Source organism: Lampetra fluviatilis, chromosome 8, assembly GCF_964198595.1.
Source record: "Lampetra fluviatilis chromosome 8, kcLamFluv1.1, whole genome shotgun sequence".
In the NCBI taxonomy this organism is placed as follows: Eukaryota; Metazoa; Chordata; class Hyperoartia; order Petromyzontiformes; family Petromyzontidae; genus Lampetra; species Lampetra fluviatilis.
Genome location: NC_136282.1, coordinates 9206048 through 9222746, shown reverse-complemented (window position 1 = coordinate 9222746; position 16699 = coordinate 9206048). Strand labels below are relative to the sequence as shown.

At 48.9% G+C, this 16699-nt stretch overlaps 1 protein-coding gene across 2 annotated transcripts; it reads right to left on the bottom strand.

Moving 5' to 3' along the window:
* Positions 1 to 10293: 10293 nt before the first annotated feature.
* On the bottom strand, positions 10294 to 16456 carry LOC144933839 (uncharacterized). 2 transcript variants are annotated; one of them, XM_078859037.1, is made up of 3 exons: positions 15496 to 16456; positions 13636 to 14150; positions 10294 to 11543 (listed from the first exon to the last, which is right to left on the bottom strand). In XM_078859037.1, the coding sequence occupies exons 2-3, from the start codon at positions 14060 to 14062 to the stop codon at positions 11443 to 11445; spliced, it is 528 nt and encodes a 175-aa protein (XP_078715163.1). In that variant the 5' UTR covers positions 14063 to 14150; positions 15496 to 16456; the 3' UTR covers positions 10294 to 11442. The 2 variants fall into 2 exon arrangements, with proteins under 2 accessions (XP_078715163.1, XP_078715164.1); XM_078859038.1 differs by lacking the exon at positions 15496 to 16456 and adding an exon at positions 15233 to 15474.
* Positions 16457 to 16699: the final 243 nt, after the last annotated feature.

The window sequence follows — 16699 nt, the reverse complement described above, 5'->3', positions numbered from 1 at the left end:
TGTAGTGCGTATTTAATGTGGCGCTGCACTCCGATGTTGTAGGATAACACATTTATTACAAAGTATATTTAATTAAGTAGAACGTGTTGTCTTTATTTATTTAAAGTTGCGCATTTTGATGTGACGTCACATTTCTAAAACCCCCCCACCCCCTCGTCACACATCGTCAAAAATGTCTGATCCCCCCCACCCCCCTAGGTGCGTGACGTAATTTATGGACGGCCCCTAAGGTCCATTGTGTACAAAGTCAACCCAACTTGCGTTATGTTTCTGTTACAACGCGGGGGCGAATGGCGAATGAGGTGAGTGGTATAAAGGCGCAACCTTCGCTCTCTAGCCAAAGCGGACTTCATATTCTTGGTCAAGCACAATTTAAATGTGAAATAGATTAACTTTTATTGCAACCGCACAGTGGGCGAGTTAAACGTGGACAGCGAACTTCACGTGCAAATGTATCGTCACTTTTTTTTTACCCAAGACAAGCGTAAGTCTATCAGTTGTTTCTGAATAAAAAATAAAAGTGAAAATAATGGCAATTATTTACCCAGTAAAATCCTCGCTGAGTCTCAAGACCTTTTCAGAAGAGTCCAGTGCGGCACTGGAACGTTTGGACAATTCCATTCGTGGGAGTTTACCTTCACGCAGATATAAACAAAAGCGAAGTAACCCAAAAGAAAATCCACGTTCAGATAAATTCAATATATCGTCGTAACGTAACCTCCTGATCACCTCTCAGCCCAAGCCCACAACACCTGGTTAGACCTGGGCGTTAGCCCAGCCAAGTGCAGTACGACTCAGGCTCGACTCAGCCTTACATCTGAGATCCGACGGAATTTAATGGTTTTCTAAAGGTAATTTGCTTAAATTTCGATTTAAAGCTTTCGTGACTGCAGGGATTTATATTCTTGGTTCTTTCGGTAAAGTCACGTAGAATGGAAATAATAGTCATTCAGACTCTGTCTTCTCGACAGACCTGTTCTCCACCTGAGGTCGGCTGCTTGCGTTGTGGCCGAAACGTCGTGAGAATTATTTTATTATGGTAATTTGCTTGTAGGCAAAGATGTCTTGCACTGTAGTGATACATTCTGAGTAAAATTACACTGAGCCCGTGGAAAACGAGACTGAAACAGTCAACACCGTGGCTATAAAAAGCACAGACGAGCGTAAATTAATGAAGCGTTTTGTCTAATTTCCCGTCGTAGAAGTATAAATATAAATGGCTACAGAGGGCATTGTAAACATTCCCCTTTGCGGGAAGCCAAAACATCTTTTCAATTTCCTGCAGTGACGTGAAAAGTCCGTGAGCAGCTTGATTTCCACGCGTCGCGTATTCGCACTCCAGATTGATGCCGAGCAGAGGAGACATCACCCACCAACACGTTCCGCTTGTACGGCTACAACTTTCAGGGCGGTAACACCAACGCTGCGGCGACGTTTTACGGGGAACTCTTGACCGTTTTTCGCACGAAAAAGGCGAGAGAAAGACAAACGTTAGCTCTGTGCCATCCCTCCTCCTCCCCGCTCTTTACGCAATATTGTCGGACGGTGACGCGATGTGAAACAGGATGCATTGCGCCAGTGACTTTTTTGTGTGAGTCACCAGTGTTATTTTTAAGTTGTTATTGTTACAGTTGGCGCAGGACATTGGCTATCGTCTATAACTCCAAAGTGTATTTATAACGGGTTTATTTTATTTATATCAACGTTAGACAAAATAAAGGCGCAATGAAGGTTTAAAAATATATATAACGCGTCTCACCGTCTGGAGGGGAGCTGAGCATGACGCCGGACATCAACGGAGGCACAGATTCAGAACCGGCCAAAAATATGCAATAAAGTGTTGAAAACGACGTGTTTTTGTGTGTGTCCATATAACAAAAAACTAAAATACGCGAGGATTTACGAGTCATGAAACCATGAACGTAGTTTGGGTCAGAAGTAGGCAGAATACCTGCCAACATGATTATATACTTTTTAAATCGAGCACTCGTATTCCTCGAAGATTACCACGGGAGAATCCTGTAAATGTGGCGATTCTATTACACATGCAGATGAAAACGAGAAGGCACAAAGTTTTGGGAATTTTGTGCGCTCGGATTTTGAAATTCCCAACCACGCCTGCAGGCTCTTGGACGTTTTCCTGGGCTCCGTGGTTTGGAATGGAATTTTTTGACTTTGAAGAGCTGTTGTCGTGTAAACCTCAACTAAAACTACATTTTTGTTTTTATTTTATCAGGTTAGGCTCATTGAGCTATATAGCTATTTTATCAGAAACGATCTGGCCATACATTATAGCTCAACGAAATGGCTTATCATGTGGAAATGTATAGGACCGGGAGAAAAATCCACGCGACCACAGGTAGAACATGCAAACGCGGAATATATAATAGTCGGGGTTGGGATGGCACCCATGACCTCCTATATACCAGGCGAGGTGTTTAGCATTTCGCCACCGTGTCGCCCTAAATCTAACATGTGTCGACCACAATATATAGAGTCAAGACGGAGAAAGTTGCGATGGGTGGACGCGTGTGCGGGATGGATGGATGAGAGGGTGCCGAGATGACAGGCAATGGAGCAGCACCACACAGGTTGGCAGTCAAGTGGGAGACCTACAGTCCGTCGGATGTGCTACTGCTGGTGCAAGAGAGAATTCGTGAAGGTGGTGGGGGGGGTGTTGCCTTCCCAAGAGCTCCGGGGATATCGCAGAGGCAATTCGAGAATGCAACGACACCAAATGGGATTGGTCGTGATGACCTCCTGAACTTAATCCGGACCGCAGTTCCGGCTTTCAATCTCCCTCGCGGATTGGACTGAGCAAGGCAGTAGCCTGAAGTCCATACATTGAGAAACGGGTGCCGGTGGATCGTTCAGAGATGGATCTGCGGAAGTTGTTTTTCAACAATGTAATAATAATTGTTTGGTGTGCAGTACAGATAGTAGATTTCTTACCTGTAAGTAGATTAAAACAAATATATTTTGGAAGTGTAAATATGCATTGATTAATCATCAAATTGCTTGTGTGAGAATTGGTGTTGATTCACACATGTTGTATTTTATGGGTTCACGTTAGTGGCTGCCGCACTCACCAGAATCATGACAACCAGGCCAATCCTCACATCCCTTAGTATTTAAGTATTTATCATGTTTTTGGAATTTCTCCGGACTTAATTTCGCATTCAGTATTTTCCAGAACACCGTGTAAAGTACTACCGCTAGAGTACAAAGTACACCTGTCAACAATATGTCTATTTTATAATACCCTATATTCTTATAATCGCATGGACATGTTTGCACACCAGCACACGCGCCACGGCCGTAGCACGAAGACAACCTCAGGCGAGATGGATGTGGCTGGGTGCCAGAATAATTCCAGGATCATCTTCCCCGGATTCTTCTGCCTGAAACGCAGCCCTATCTCATCTAAACTTATCTTAGCCCTATCTAACTCTTAGCCCGATCTAACTCACGGACATACAGGAACAGAAACGGCTAAATAGACAATCATCCTAAAACAGGGCCCTTATTTAAAAACAACAACAACCATGCTGAGTCTCATAGAGGCGTTCCTCGGTAAGAGCGAAACATAGTTACTTAAAGTCTATAACTGGAAAGCCGGTTAATAGCAAGGCCTGCGGTCAAACCGTGCGGATGAGACGAGTTTCTCAGCATACACACTTTATTTTATTTTAACAAAACACAGACAAAAGAAGAACGAGACAACAAGCGGCGACGAGGAGGAGGATGCGTCTGCACGAGCGGCGTGGGCACGCGTGAGCATGGGTCGGGAACGGCGGCGTGACATCGCCAGCCCCCCCCCCCCCCCTGGCAAGCATGGCGATATTAAGAAGGGGCATTGCCACATGTAGGTGCTACGAAGAAGGAAGGGGCCATTGCTCGAAACGTCGCATATCACACGTGTGTGTTTTTCCCTCTCTCTCCTTTCGAGGCTACAGTCCTGTGGCGTTGTTGGCTGAGCGCCCTTGTCTGTGAGGCGCTCCGTCTCGCTCGCTCCGTCTCGCTCGCTCTGTCTGTGAGCGCCGCGGGCGCCACTGATGTGCGAATGCGCGTGTGTGTGAGCGTGTGTGAGCGTGTGTGCGAGTGTGTGTGCGTGTGCGAATGTGCGTGTGTGTGTGAGCGTGTGTGCGCGTGTGTGTATGCGAGTGTGTGCGTGCGCGTGTGTGCGTGCGTGTGTGTGTGCGTGTGTGTGAGCGTGTGCGCGTGTGTGTGTGCGTGCGTGTGTGTGAGCGTGTGTGTGAGCGCGTGTGTGTGTGCGAGTGTGTGCGTGCGCGTGTGTGCGTGCGTGTGTGTGTGCGTGTGTGTGAGCGTGTGTGTGCGCGCGTGTGTGTGGAGAGCGGTAGTGTAGCGGTTAGCGCGCTGCGCTACGAACCCGGCGACCCGATTTCAATTCCCGCTCACGGCCAACACCACAGCGACGATTATCTGAACCGGTCCTGGGCCTCCCCTAGGTCGACTCAACCTCAAATGAGTACCTGGTGCGGTGTGTAAACATCGCCAAAGGCGGTCGGACGTGGTGCTGTCCACCCACCCCCTCGCGTGCCGTTTCGGCCTTCATAGGTGCTCGCTAACAGCACTTGCCCCTACAGTCTGTTTAGGCGATAGGGAAATGTTTACACTGTAGTCAAAGCGGCAGTGCAGTGATTCGGGGGCACTGCGACGCATCGCCTGCGACGTGAGTCATATTCCCCGCTACGGCTCATCTATATATCCGTGGCGAGTGATATTAAACACAGTTCAGGACTCCCATGTTCACCATCTCGCACTGACCATCGTCGTGATCAAATAAGACCCCACGACCAGCACAAAAAAATGACGTCACGCGATTTTGGACGATTTTTGACCCCCCCTCCTCGTCACACGGCGTCAGACCTCCCCCCCTCAAATATGACGTCACAGAGCTCTGCCCCCCCCCCCCAAAAAAGAAAACATGCTTCAAATCGCTTTAAACTATTGCCATTGTAGTGCGTATTTAATGTGGCGCTGCACTCTGATGTTGTAGGAGAAAACATTTATCAAAAAAAGTCTATTTAATTAAGTAAAACGTGTTGTCTATTTAAAGTTGGGCATTTTGATGTGACGTCGCATTTCTCAACCCCCCCTCCCCTCGTCACACATCGTCACAAATGTCTGACCCCCCCCCCCCTAGGTGCGTGACGTCATTTATGGACGGCCCCTTATCCAGCAGTGGATTTTAAAAAAGGGCTGTACATGTACAATCATTTTTGGTTGTGTGTGCATGCCTCCGTTCAGATGTTCACTTTGAATACAGTCGGCTCAAAATTGGTGCTCAGGGTTATGGTGGTACACGTTACATACCTCGTGGAAGTGTCCCCAGATGATTTATTTTCAGCCGGATTTCTTTAAAAGCCAGCTGTGTTTTAAAGAGACATTTGAACAAACCCAGAGTGGGCACAATATGCCGGGCTGTAAATTCATGTTTACAAGAAGGTGTTAAATCTCATTAACCGACGTTCAGCACGTTACATGCCGTGACCAAATCTCCCGGAATGTGCCCAACCTCGTCAGATCTCGAAAGTTGAGCCTGGATAACAATATTTCATTTCAACTTGTAACGGCGCTACAGCCACAGCATGCACTCACTCTTGAAGATAGATAACGACTCAGAGGCGCGAGCAACCACGCGGTGAGCCGGCGCGAACAATTGTCTAAGCTCTGGGGTCCTCTATATATATGAAGGTGTTATCGGCCAATTCACGAGTGTTTACTTGTGGGAGGACACCGGAGCACCCAGATTAAAACGCACTCGTGTGAGGGCACAACACTCATTCAGATGGACCAGTGTTCAACTGGCGTGTGTTCAGCGAGTCACGGAAACGTCCAGCGAACGCGATGCAATCCTCAGGCTTGCCACTGCGGGGCGCCACCGGCTGGCAGTGAGGGTCATTGGCGAAGAGCGGCCTCATGTCAGCGAGCCTTCGACATACTCTTTGGTTTTTTCGGTAAAGTCACGTAGGTAAAAAATACAATTAATGAAAACAACTAAATAAAATCACGACGTTTCGGGCGCAACACAAGCGTCCGTCATCAGGTGGGAAAGCATGGCCTACTGCTGATGCAACTGCATAATTTATTTTATATTTTACCTACGTGACTTTACCGAAAAAAACAAAGAGTATGAATCCTTGCAGACACGAAAGCTTCAAATCTAGAGCCTTCGACACTTCACGTGGCCTCAAAGTGCACCTGGCCTGGCACGGGCGCCGTGGTGACGTCGCCGTCAATTCGTGTCGAACGGCTTACCGGGTTCTGGTGATGACGCGTGTTTCAAGATTTCTTTGTTTAGCCAGGGGAGACCTCAAGAGACCAGAGGCTTGGTGACCAGGGGGCATTCATATCAGCTGGAAATTTTCTGAAGCTGAGATTTTGAAAATATATTTTTTCAGGGCAGTTCATCTCGTAGGATATTAAATGTGGAATGAAGCCCAGTAGACTGTGATTCAAGTATAGATACTCGACAATCATAGGAGAAATAGGAGCAAACAACTCTACTTTAAAGCCGCTGATTTGCCAGTAAGGGGCGATGATTGCTATGTAAATCCGAATCGAGCAATATGTGGATAACTTTCGTATTTGGCAAATATGGACCATATTGCCGGCACACAATGCAATGAGGTCCGGGAATGTTTAATGTCCACCGCGAAGCGGACATCGCCTCTTATTATTATGTTTATTACACATGCAGTAATCTACGTATGTACAGTATATTGAACTTCTTTCACACCGTAAGTAGCCAACCGTGCGGGGGAAGGACAAAAAAACTAAACACAAAACGCAATTCTTAAAGAAATGCGTTCCCAACCCAGATGCAAAAGTGCACAACTCCAGTGGCTTCCTAATACCGGAACGGAAGAGCGTTCCAGACGGCCGCAGAAGCGCATCTGAAAGCGCGCGAAGTGCTGGACCGTCTGGATTCGAACCGTGAACCTCTTGAACACCGCCATGGCCACGAACACCGCCGCTTTAACACAGAGGTCTCGGTGGGTCCGGGCAACGACGTGCCCCCGAATGGAAGTGAGGCTGCAGCCGCTTACCGCTGCTGATGGTCCACCTGTACCTGGACATTCTCTGTGCTAGGAGTTTCTCTCGGCACTTTGATTCCCATCCACACGATGTAAAACCACGCGTCAGTAAAACAACAACAACAACAATAACGGGATTGGCCCAACAACACAGTGCCTGATTTTCCAACTTGTTCTTGATGCTTGATAAAGTTACGGTCACGCATCAATATGGCATGCTGTGTCACTCCCGTAGTTTTAAAATACATCCGTGCTGTTATGTCACGGAGCGCTGTTGCGGAGGGCCTGGCCGTATGGTCAAGGTATGTTGTTTTATTAGTATTATTATTACTACACGATTTTTATTACATGCTTTGTATTCACTCACTCTGTCTGTTGTTGTTGTTGTATCCTCAAATCTTCTAACTCAAGTTTTACCCACTTCCCAATGTGGTATCGGCTGCAAACTTGGTATACTTATGTCATACTGATGACAATACTATATTCTATCATAATAAAAAAAAAACATTTTAAAACATTTTTTTATGTTATGTTTCGCCTTGGGTCTAATTGTCTACGGTAAACTGACGTTGCCTGTGAATGACCACGGTCCCTCACGTTATGGGGCAAGCCTCGGGGTCACTTCTTGGAGTCGTGGAGTTCTTCCATTGCTAGTACGGTAGATTTCATTAAAGCGTGTTAAAAAAATAGTTTTTTTAAAATATTAATTATGTCATTAACGAAGCTTCAAACTCGTGCCTGGCGGTTGGGGCATATTTCAGTACAGCACAACAATACACGTCGGGTGATCAGTGTATAGATGTCCCACTGCTTACCAATAAACATCAAACTTGCTTCTCAACAGGCGATTGAATATTGCGAAAGCCATAGATCCATATCGTACAGAGGAGATTGAAATATATTCACCCCGCGTATCGAGTTTGACGGGAAACGTGCGAAGGCTTTGAAGTATCATGTCGTTTTTTTCCCCGTGATTTCTCGGGCATCTATGAATGGACCACTAATTTTTTTCTGGGCGTAATTTCGCATGGGATATTTTCCGAGGCAGCCCCCCCTCCTCCCAGATAAACTTTATGTTTCTAAATCTCAGCCCGTGACAGCTCCACCTAAATTAAAGCCCTGGTCCTGTAACATCTACAAAAGCGTCGCTTGTTTGTGCGATGTCTCATTTGAAAACAAAAACTAACTGCAGTTACTGCCGCCCGTTCATCGGCAGTGTTTGTGTTGTTGTGGTAAAGCGACTATGCGGGCTCACGTTCGCCGAGATAAAAAAAACGTATCGCTGCTCAGCTGTGCCGGCCTCTTGCGCCTATCTCCCCCGGGACTGCCCCGGCCATATATAGGCACGAGGTTTACGCGTCGTTTGTTTAAAATCTACTCATCTATTTTTAGGCGTCTAATTAACCCGAGAATTTGTTCTCTCTCTCTCTCCATCTCCTTTCCTCCCCATCCCTTGCCGATCTCGTCAAGTAGCGTACAATAGAGGTCGCAACCGGGTACCCGATACCCGTACCTACCCGATACCCGGCTACCCGTACCCGGCCAGGTACGGGTACGAGTAGCCGTTTGCGACCCTGGTGCGGCCGGGTACGGGTACGGGTAGGCCGTGAGTTACTGGTGAGTAACTGTTTGTCACTCATTTCGGGTAGGGTACGGGTAGGGAACGGGTACCCATTTGCGACCCTGGTGCGGCCGGGTACGGGTACGGGTAGGCCGTGAGTCACTGGTGAGTAACTGTTTGTCACTCATTTCGGGTAGGGTACGGGTACGGGTAGGGTACGGGTACCCATTTGCGACCCTGGTGCGGCCGGGTACGGGTACGAGTAAGGAATCAAAACCCGTTTGCGACCTCTGGCATACAACCATCACGTGAACTCTGGTAATCCTCGCAGAGGTTCTTGGCTGACCATCTAACTCGGTCACCGCATCGCGCGCTTTCAGATGCGCTTCTGCGCCCATCAGAAGCGCTCTTCCTTCCGATGTTAAGAAGCCACTGGAGCTATGCACTTGTAAAGCTAGTTTGAAAACTCATTTTCTTAGAAATGCCTTTTGAGTTTCGTTTGTCCTTCTCCCGCACGTCCGATTAACACGTTAGGCTACGTGCAACGGGAAAAAAATTAGACGTACATACATCCCTTTCCTTCCCTATCGGTCTACAATGTATTATAGCATTTTGAAAAAATGTCATTCTAAACTTATTGGAATGCTGTTCATATGATTAATGGCATATATGGTACAATAGTCTAGCATCATGGATTGGATCTACTTGAGCAGTTTTTTCTTACTGTGGTTGTCCCACCTGACGACGATTGCTTGTGTTGCGATCGAAACGTCGTGATCTATTCTTTTTCTATCTACGTGACTTTACCGAAAGAACCAAAGAGCATCATGCATTGGTTTATCTTGCACTCCAGCGGCAGTGCCTTATCTCAGTCTGCGCTACTCCAAGCCAGCCGAAGCAGCGTTACGGAGAATATTGGGTGATACATTTGGTCCTGCTTGGCATTAACACGCCGTGAAATGTCACTCTCCGAAGCAAAGCTGAGTCTGGCTAGTCGAGTACAGTATTTGAATGGGTGATCAGGGGGTGGGGTGGGACTAGCGCGGTGTGACCAGGAGAAGGCAGTGCTGAGTATTACCTCCATGGTAAGCAGCGTGCAGGGATCGGAAACCAAAATAACGAGGCATTTTTTAAAATTCGTAAAAAAATATATTTTAAGAGCCGCAGTGCGTATGATTAGCATCACGAATCAGTCCTTTAAGAGCCGCGCGTGACTTCGGAGCCGCGGGTCGCTGACCCCTGGTGTGGTAGCGTCAGCATCGTTATTTGTAACGGAGGAATCCGATGAGCTACAAAGCTCTTTTGCACAGACGTCCAGTAGCGTCTCTGGGTTCTCCAGTTTCCTCTAATATGAAGATGTAACTCTTATTCATTGAATGAAGGACCCGCTGATAGATAACAAGTCTTGACTCAGTGAGGTTTGCTTAATGATCATATTTTCCGGATTAGAAGACTCGATTTCCCACCCTGTATTTTAAACCAAAAGCTTTTGGTGCATCTCACAGTCTGGTGAGCTTATGTAAGAAAACTTGCAGAGTTGTATTGATACTGGGCACATATTTCAGTTGCATCTCCGGAGCGTCTTATAATCTGGCGAATACGGTGTTATGCGACGGAACATCCATAGCCCCTGAAGGCGACATTGAAAAATGACACCAGATATATGCTGTGTATGTAAAGAAAACAAGTTGTGACTTTATTACAAAAACGCTGTAAATTTACAATAGTGCACAACGTATTTATATGTAAAAGACAGAAATATAGCACAAACGCTAAATACATTTTGCTGACAGGTAGTCTTTCAAGGGACACTATACACTTTCAGTGGTCTGGCAATTGTTACTTATATTAGGCTACACAATGTAGGGCATAATGTTATTACGTGTTTTATGCTAGCTCATGTCAATATATTTGCATCTTGAAATATATACCAAATTCAGGTCTACATTTTAACAAACCTAATATTGTATAATGCCCAGATAAAATAGCTGCTTTAATTGGGAACTCGGTGCTAATTGTAGCGTAGGCTATTGGCAGATAAAAGTTACGGAGAGGGAAAAGTGTATGCTCTGCGAAAACATAGATCCTGTTATTGTCGCTTAAAAGGCTTAGTTTTACCACAAACTTGTTTTAACTTCACTGGCTTTACTCCAACGTGTATATCAGTGCTGTGTAATAAACACACTTTAAATTGAACACTGTCTCCCCAGTGGCTATGATTTTACACACCGCACCATGTACTTATTATCGACCTAGGCAAGGTCCAGGATCAGTTCCTCGGGTACAGCCATGGAAAGCTTCTCGAACTATGATGGAAAAAAATGTTGGAGCCAGAGGACATCCGTGTCGCACCCCAAGGTGGCCACGTAGCTTCACCCGGGCCTGCCCACCGTCACGAAGGCCATTCATGATTGCGAGCAGAGAGGCAGGGACTCCGGAAGCATGAATAACTGCCCACAGCCCACACACACGTGCGAGCTTCCTTCAGATAAGTTGTATAGTGTCATTATTTCCCGTTGTGTTATATAATAAAATACCCACATTCTTTGGTATTTACACACATTCCCTGGCATGGGAAGAATCATAATACAGGTATCAACAACCTTGTATGTTTACTTAATGTTGTTTCTGAACTTATGAACAAATAATAATAATAATAATTTAATAACAAACAAACAAACAAAATGCTGTTCTGATTGAAGTCCAACGTTTCGTGCATAATTACGGCCCCACCCTCCACCCCCCCGTGTGTTGCCGTGGACACCGGGAAGTCGGGCAGGCAAAGGGGTCCAGGCAGGTCGGGTGGGTAGGTGGTGAGAGTCACATCGCTGGCCGCTTTGCTGTAGCCGCCGCCGGCCTCTGGGTGGGCTGTGCCACTCGCTTAGCAGGGGACGTCTTCACCTTCTTGCTCGTGAAGAAATCTGAAAAGGGGCAGGCGGGTCGGAAAGGTCTTTGAAACTCGTGCAATTTGCGCCCAGCGCTTCATTCGTTTTGGTATGCACTCGCGGTCATCTCCGAGACGTTTTGCGATGCTAAGTGCAAGCGCGTAGCGACGTGCATGCAAATGCCGTAATAAATTTCCGCTTCGATTATGTTGGGATTTGTTTCACGTGAGCGAGGCATGATGTGAAGTTTCAAAATGATGATAACCAACACTGATTCTTCTGCTGTGGTTGGCGCATTACAGACTGCCTACTAAATGACTCGTGAACAGTTAGTTAATCTTTTGATTTAAAGCTTTCGTGACTGCAGGGATTCATTTTCTTGGTTCTTTCGGTAAAGTCACGTAGAAGGGAAACAATAAAATAATATAAATGTAAAACAATAAAAAATTCTCACGACGTTTCGACTGCAATGCTGTAATACATTTTCTTGCTGTGGATTTCACACCTGATGATGATTGCGTGTGTTGCAGTCGAAACGTCGTGAGAATTTTTATTGTTTTACATTTATATTATTTACCGAAAGAACCAAGAATATAGCAAGTTAATCATTATAATTGTGCTGCACAGCTATTTTTTTCTCAACCCACTGCCGGATGAAGGGCTCCCCCACACCGCATTGATGATAAGGGTCGCTGCAACATACTTCACCACTTTGGTCAGTGTGGGTTTGTGAACGGGGGTGGGAGAGAACCAGGAACAGGAGAATCAAACGCAGGTTGCTGGGCTCGTAACGCAGTGCACGAACCACTACGCCACTGCCCCACCTCTAGAGGCCGCAAACGGGTTTTGATTCCTTACCCGTACCCGGCCGCACCAGGGTCGCAAACAGGTACCCGTACCCTACCCGTACCCTACCCGTACCCGGCCGGGTACAGGTAGGGTACGGGTATCGGGTACCTGATTGCGACCTCTGGGATGAAGCCATGTTGCAGGCGCCGGTGGGTTGATTCTAGGAACTTGAATTGTGAGAAGAGACAAGACGTTGGGAAATGAGTGACAAACGGTTACTCACCAGTGACTCACGGCCTACCCGGCTACCCGTACCCGGCCGCACCGTATCGGGTAGGGTACGGTTATCGGGTACCCGGTTACGACTTCTGCCTACCTCTAACACCAAGGCAATTGAGAGCTGTTGTCTCCCTGAGTCCTGACCTGTTTACGATAAACTGCTGATGTCATTGCTGTGCCTCAGCTATAAACTTATTTCGTGGGAAGCATGTGTGGTCTGTAACGTTACAGGTGAGATGATTCTTACTAAAAAAACTCGAGCGGAGGTCCTGGTCAAATCTTCAAGTGTTGAGAGTTCCATTGACAATCACTTTACTCATGGATATATTACGTTACACATAAATGTGCTGATAAAATACGGTGAGTGAATGTAAGGTGATGCCCAGGGATGTTGATTATAACAATTTAATGTATTGAATTACAAATAAATGTACTCATACGAGAGTGAACTATATATGATGCTCTGGGATAATTATTATAATTATTTAATATAAGGAATCACATAGACAATTACAATATCGAATGCGTGATACCCAGGAATGATACAAAGTAGGTAAAGGGAGAGCATGAGAATTGTCAAAGGCTTTTGGGCAATATACATTTTTAAAACATCTGAATAAATTTGTACACATTGTGAATAATATAATGCTGAGTAATGTTACGCAAAAAAACCAAACACGCTCAAGAAGAAGAAGACGTCACGCTCAATATTAGTTTACAGTCATCTGTCAGGGTTATGGTTCGGGTTTATGGCTAAACGTATGGGTCAGGGCTAAGGTCATATCTGTTAGAGATAACAGCAGTCGCGCCAAGCCAGCCGCTCAGCCCGGTTGACTGTAGCCACATATCATCACACTGGTGGTACACCCGCACGGACGAGATGGGACGCTGAAATCGGCACGTGTGCAGCTGCGTGGCGCATTCACAAACACCGCGCATCGCATGGCCGTGAGAGAAGGCGACGGCCTTCAGCCAACAGTGATCACGGATATCGCTGCTGCTGATGATGATGATGAGCGAGGGGTAGACGCGAGCCGATACGAACGAGGTGACCGCTCACCAGTTATCCGCTGCTGCTGCTGCCGCCTCCGCTTACGCGCGGGACCCGCGCCGCAGCCGTCGTCCTCGGGCGACGAGGTCTGCTCCACGACCCCGGGGGGACGACTCCGCGTCTCCGTCGACCGGGCCGGCTCCGGCCGCCGGCTCCGGCTCGCGGCTCGAGCCCGGTAGAAGGCCGGGATGCTCTGTGCTCTCGCCGCCTCCCACTCGAAGTGTCCCCCCGGCACGGGCGTCTCCGAGGAGACGTCGAACGACCAGCGGCTGCGCGCCGCGTCCAGAGACTCGCGCAGCAGCTCGTCCAGCTCCATGCGCAGTGCCGCGCCGTCCACGCGGGTGCCGAACAGATTCCGCCGTGCGCCCTCCTTGCCGGGCGAGCCCAGCAATGCCCTGGCCGCCGAGAGCCCCCCGGCTCCGACTACGCCCTCCATGCCCGTGGCGAAGAAGAAGAAGGCGGCGAGGAGGAGGAGCGCGCAATGTGAGGAGGGAGGTTCGAGATGCCTCGCGACTGTCTGTGTGCTGGTGGTGGAGGAGCGAGATGCGGTGTCAGCAACAACCAACAACCTCCACCCATCACCAACAACCACAACCAACCAACAACCACCACCAAGCAACCAACCTCCACCCATCACCACCACCAACCAACAACCACCATCAACCCACAAGCAACCAGCAACCACATCCAACCAACAACCACCACCAACAAACAACCACCACCACCACCTCCAACCACTAACCACTAGCAGCAGCAGCAACATGCCGAGGACTCGGGTCTGCTCGGCTGCCTGTTTCGTCTCATCCACGGGCGCGTTCTAGCGGCACACGGCAGGGTCTCAAGCCATCGACTCCAGTTCCTATCATCATCTTGGCTCGATACAAGCGACGTTTCGACTCTCGTCGAACGCGCAGCTTCAAGAAGAGTGCTGCTTGTTTTGAGACTGTGCACAGCCACCGTGAATCATAAAGGAACAAGATCTGTACACAAACGGCGAAGATGACCGCAAGGCGAGGAGCGGTGCCAAGATGCGACCCCCCCCCCCCGTGAGACTTCACGCGGCTCCCGCTGCTGCTGCTGCTGCCGCCTGTGGCGCTACGAGACCCGCTCTGGGAGAACGCGCGACCCCCACCCCCCCGGGGTGGTAGCGGTGGTGGACACGACACTCGCAGCAGTAGCAGCAGTAACAGCAGTAGCAGCAGTAGCAACAACAACAGCAGCAATAGCAGCAGCAACAACAGCAGCAGTAGCAGCAGTAGCAGCATCAGTTAGGTTGGTCTCAAACCACTTGCGCTGTGGTGGACCCATATTAAAGCAGCAGCAACAACAGCAGCAGTAGCAGCAGTTCTCAAACCCCTTGTGTGCTGTGATGGACCCATATTAAAGCAGCAGTAGCAGCAGCAACAACAACAACAGCAGCAGTAGCAGTGAAGTTGGTCTCAAAGCCCTTGCGCGCTGTGGTAGACCCATATTAACGCAGCAGCAGCAACAACAGCAGTAGCAGCAGTTCTCAACCCCATTGCGATGTGGTGGACCCATATTAAAGCAGCAGTAGCAGCAGCAGCAGTAGCAGCAGCAGCTTAGACGGCAGCCGAGCGCGACGTGCCTATGGACGAGGCTCGCTGCTTCGACGAGTCCGCGCGTCTCATCCGCGATGAGCACCGCGGCGGAGCACGCGTCTGTAGGGTGCCGTGAGTGGTGGGAGCCCCACGATGATGATGATGCGCCGCTGTTTGTGCGCACGTCGTTATCAAAGCCACAATAACAGCAGCAGCACACAAGCAGAGACGTCTCTTTCGGTCACAGCGCGGCGGGGGGGTTTGTGCAGCTGAATGTGGCTCTGACAAATCGAAAATGCGATGTACGTACCTGTCTCTCTCTCGTGTGTGGTTCTTTTCTCTTCCTCGTCTTGTATTTTGTTGTTGCTGCTGGAAGCTCGAACACGGAATAATTGAACGTCGGCCGTCAAAGGTTTTTTTAAAATCCGAAAATTGTGCTCTCGTGTACAATTCTCGTGATGATCTCTTCCCACCAACTCGCTCCGCACTCGCTCGTCACTGGCGCACGAAGTGGAGGTGGTGGTGGAGGAGGAGGAGAGAGAACCCTCTCGATCCAGCGTCGTCGTCTTGTTTACGACTCGAGAAGCGAGTAGAAAGACCACCCCCCTTACAGCCCCTACACACCAGCACCACCAGCTCCTCCCTCCCACGTCAGCCCCGCTTACAACCCCCACCGCGGGCCGCGCGTCATCTATTTACACAACACGCGCCCCACACAGTGACACCACCACCACCCTCCTCCTCCGACTCCAACTCCTCCCAGCTCAGCCTTCTCCTCTCACCGAGGAGGGAGTGGTGGTGGTGGGGGAGGCAGCAGGCAGTGAACAAACCCCAAGTCACGAACTTTCCCTCCAAGCGTCGACTGCCCCCCCTTTTCCCTCCTGCTCCTACACACCGCCAGCACCCGGACCCCCACTCTGTGTGTGTGTGCTGATGGAGGGCAGAGAGAGAGAGACAGAGCCAATGGGCAGAGTCTGAGCTAAAGCCAAACGGGAAGGGAGGGAGCAGCGTTTGAAGCAAAGCTCTTCTCCTATCGGGTCCCACTCTCTTTCTCTCTCTGTGCGTGTTGTTTTTCTTTCACCACGGCCAAGCGGTCAGTGACAAACGGCCACCATTCTAGGTGTAATAGATTTGAGGGCGGATACGTTTCCTTTGGATTGAGCAGTACGACGAAGAAGAAGAAGTCGCGATCGTCCGGCAATTGTTACAGCAGCTTCTCTTACCGGCCACCGAAAAAAACAATCCACGCCGCTAGTGCCCAACCCCCACAGTGCTCCACTCCACCACAAGGAACCCCTCCACCCCGTCACCCCAAGCACGAACCCCATCGCAACCCCCATCCCTCCCAGCTCTACAGGAGAAGAACCTCCCCCACGACTGCCCTGCTCCGCCCCCCTGCCCCCTGCCCGCCTCTCCTCCCTTCTCTCTTCCCGCCCGAGACTCCCGCCGGCGGGCTTTGGCGCGGGTAAAAAAGAAAAATCTGAACCAACATTAACAAAAAAAACTCCCCCTGT

What these genes read in the sequence shown, in the direction of transcription:
- LOC144933839 (XM_078859037.1), bottom strand. Translation starts at nt 14,062, where the DNA reads ATGGAGGGCGTAGTCGGAGCCGGGGGGCTCTCGGCGGCCAGGGCATTG. An exon ending in GCAGCAGCAGCGGATAACTG is followed by an intron (nt 11,544 to 13,635) that starts GTGAGCGGTCAC and finishes GCCCCTTTTCAG; the next exon opens with ATTTCTTCACGAGCAAGAAG.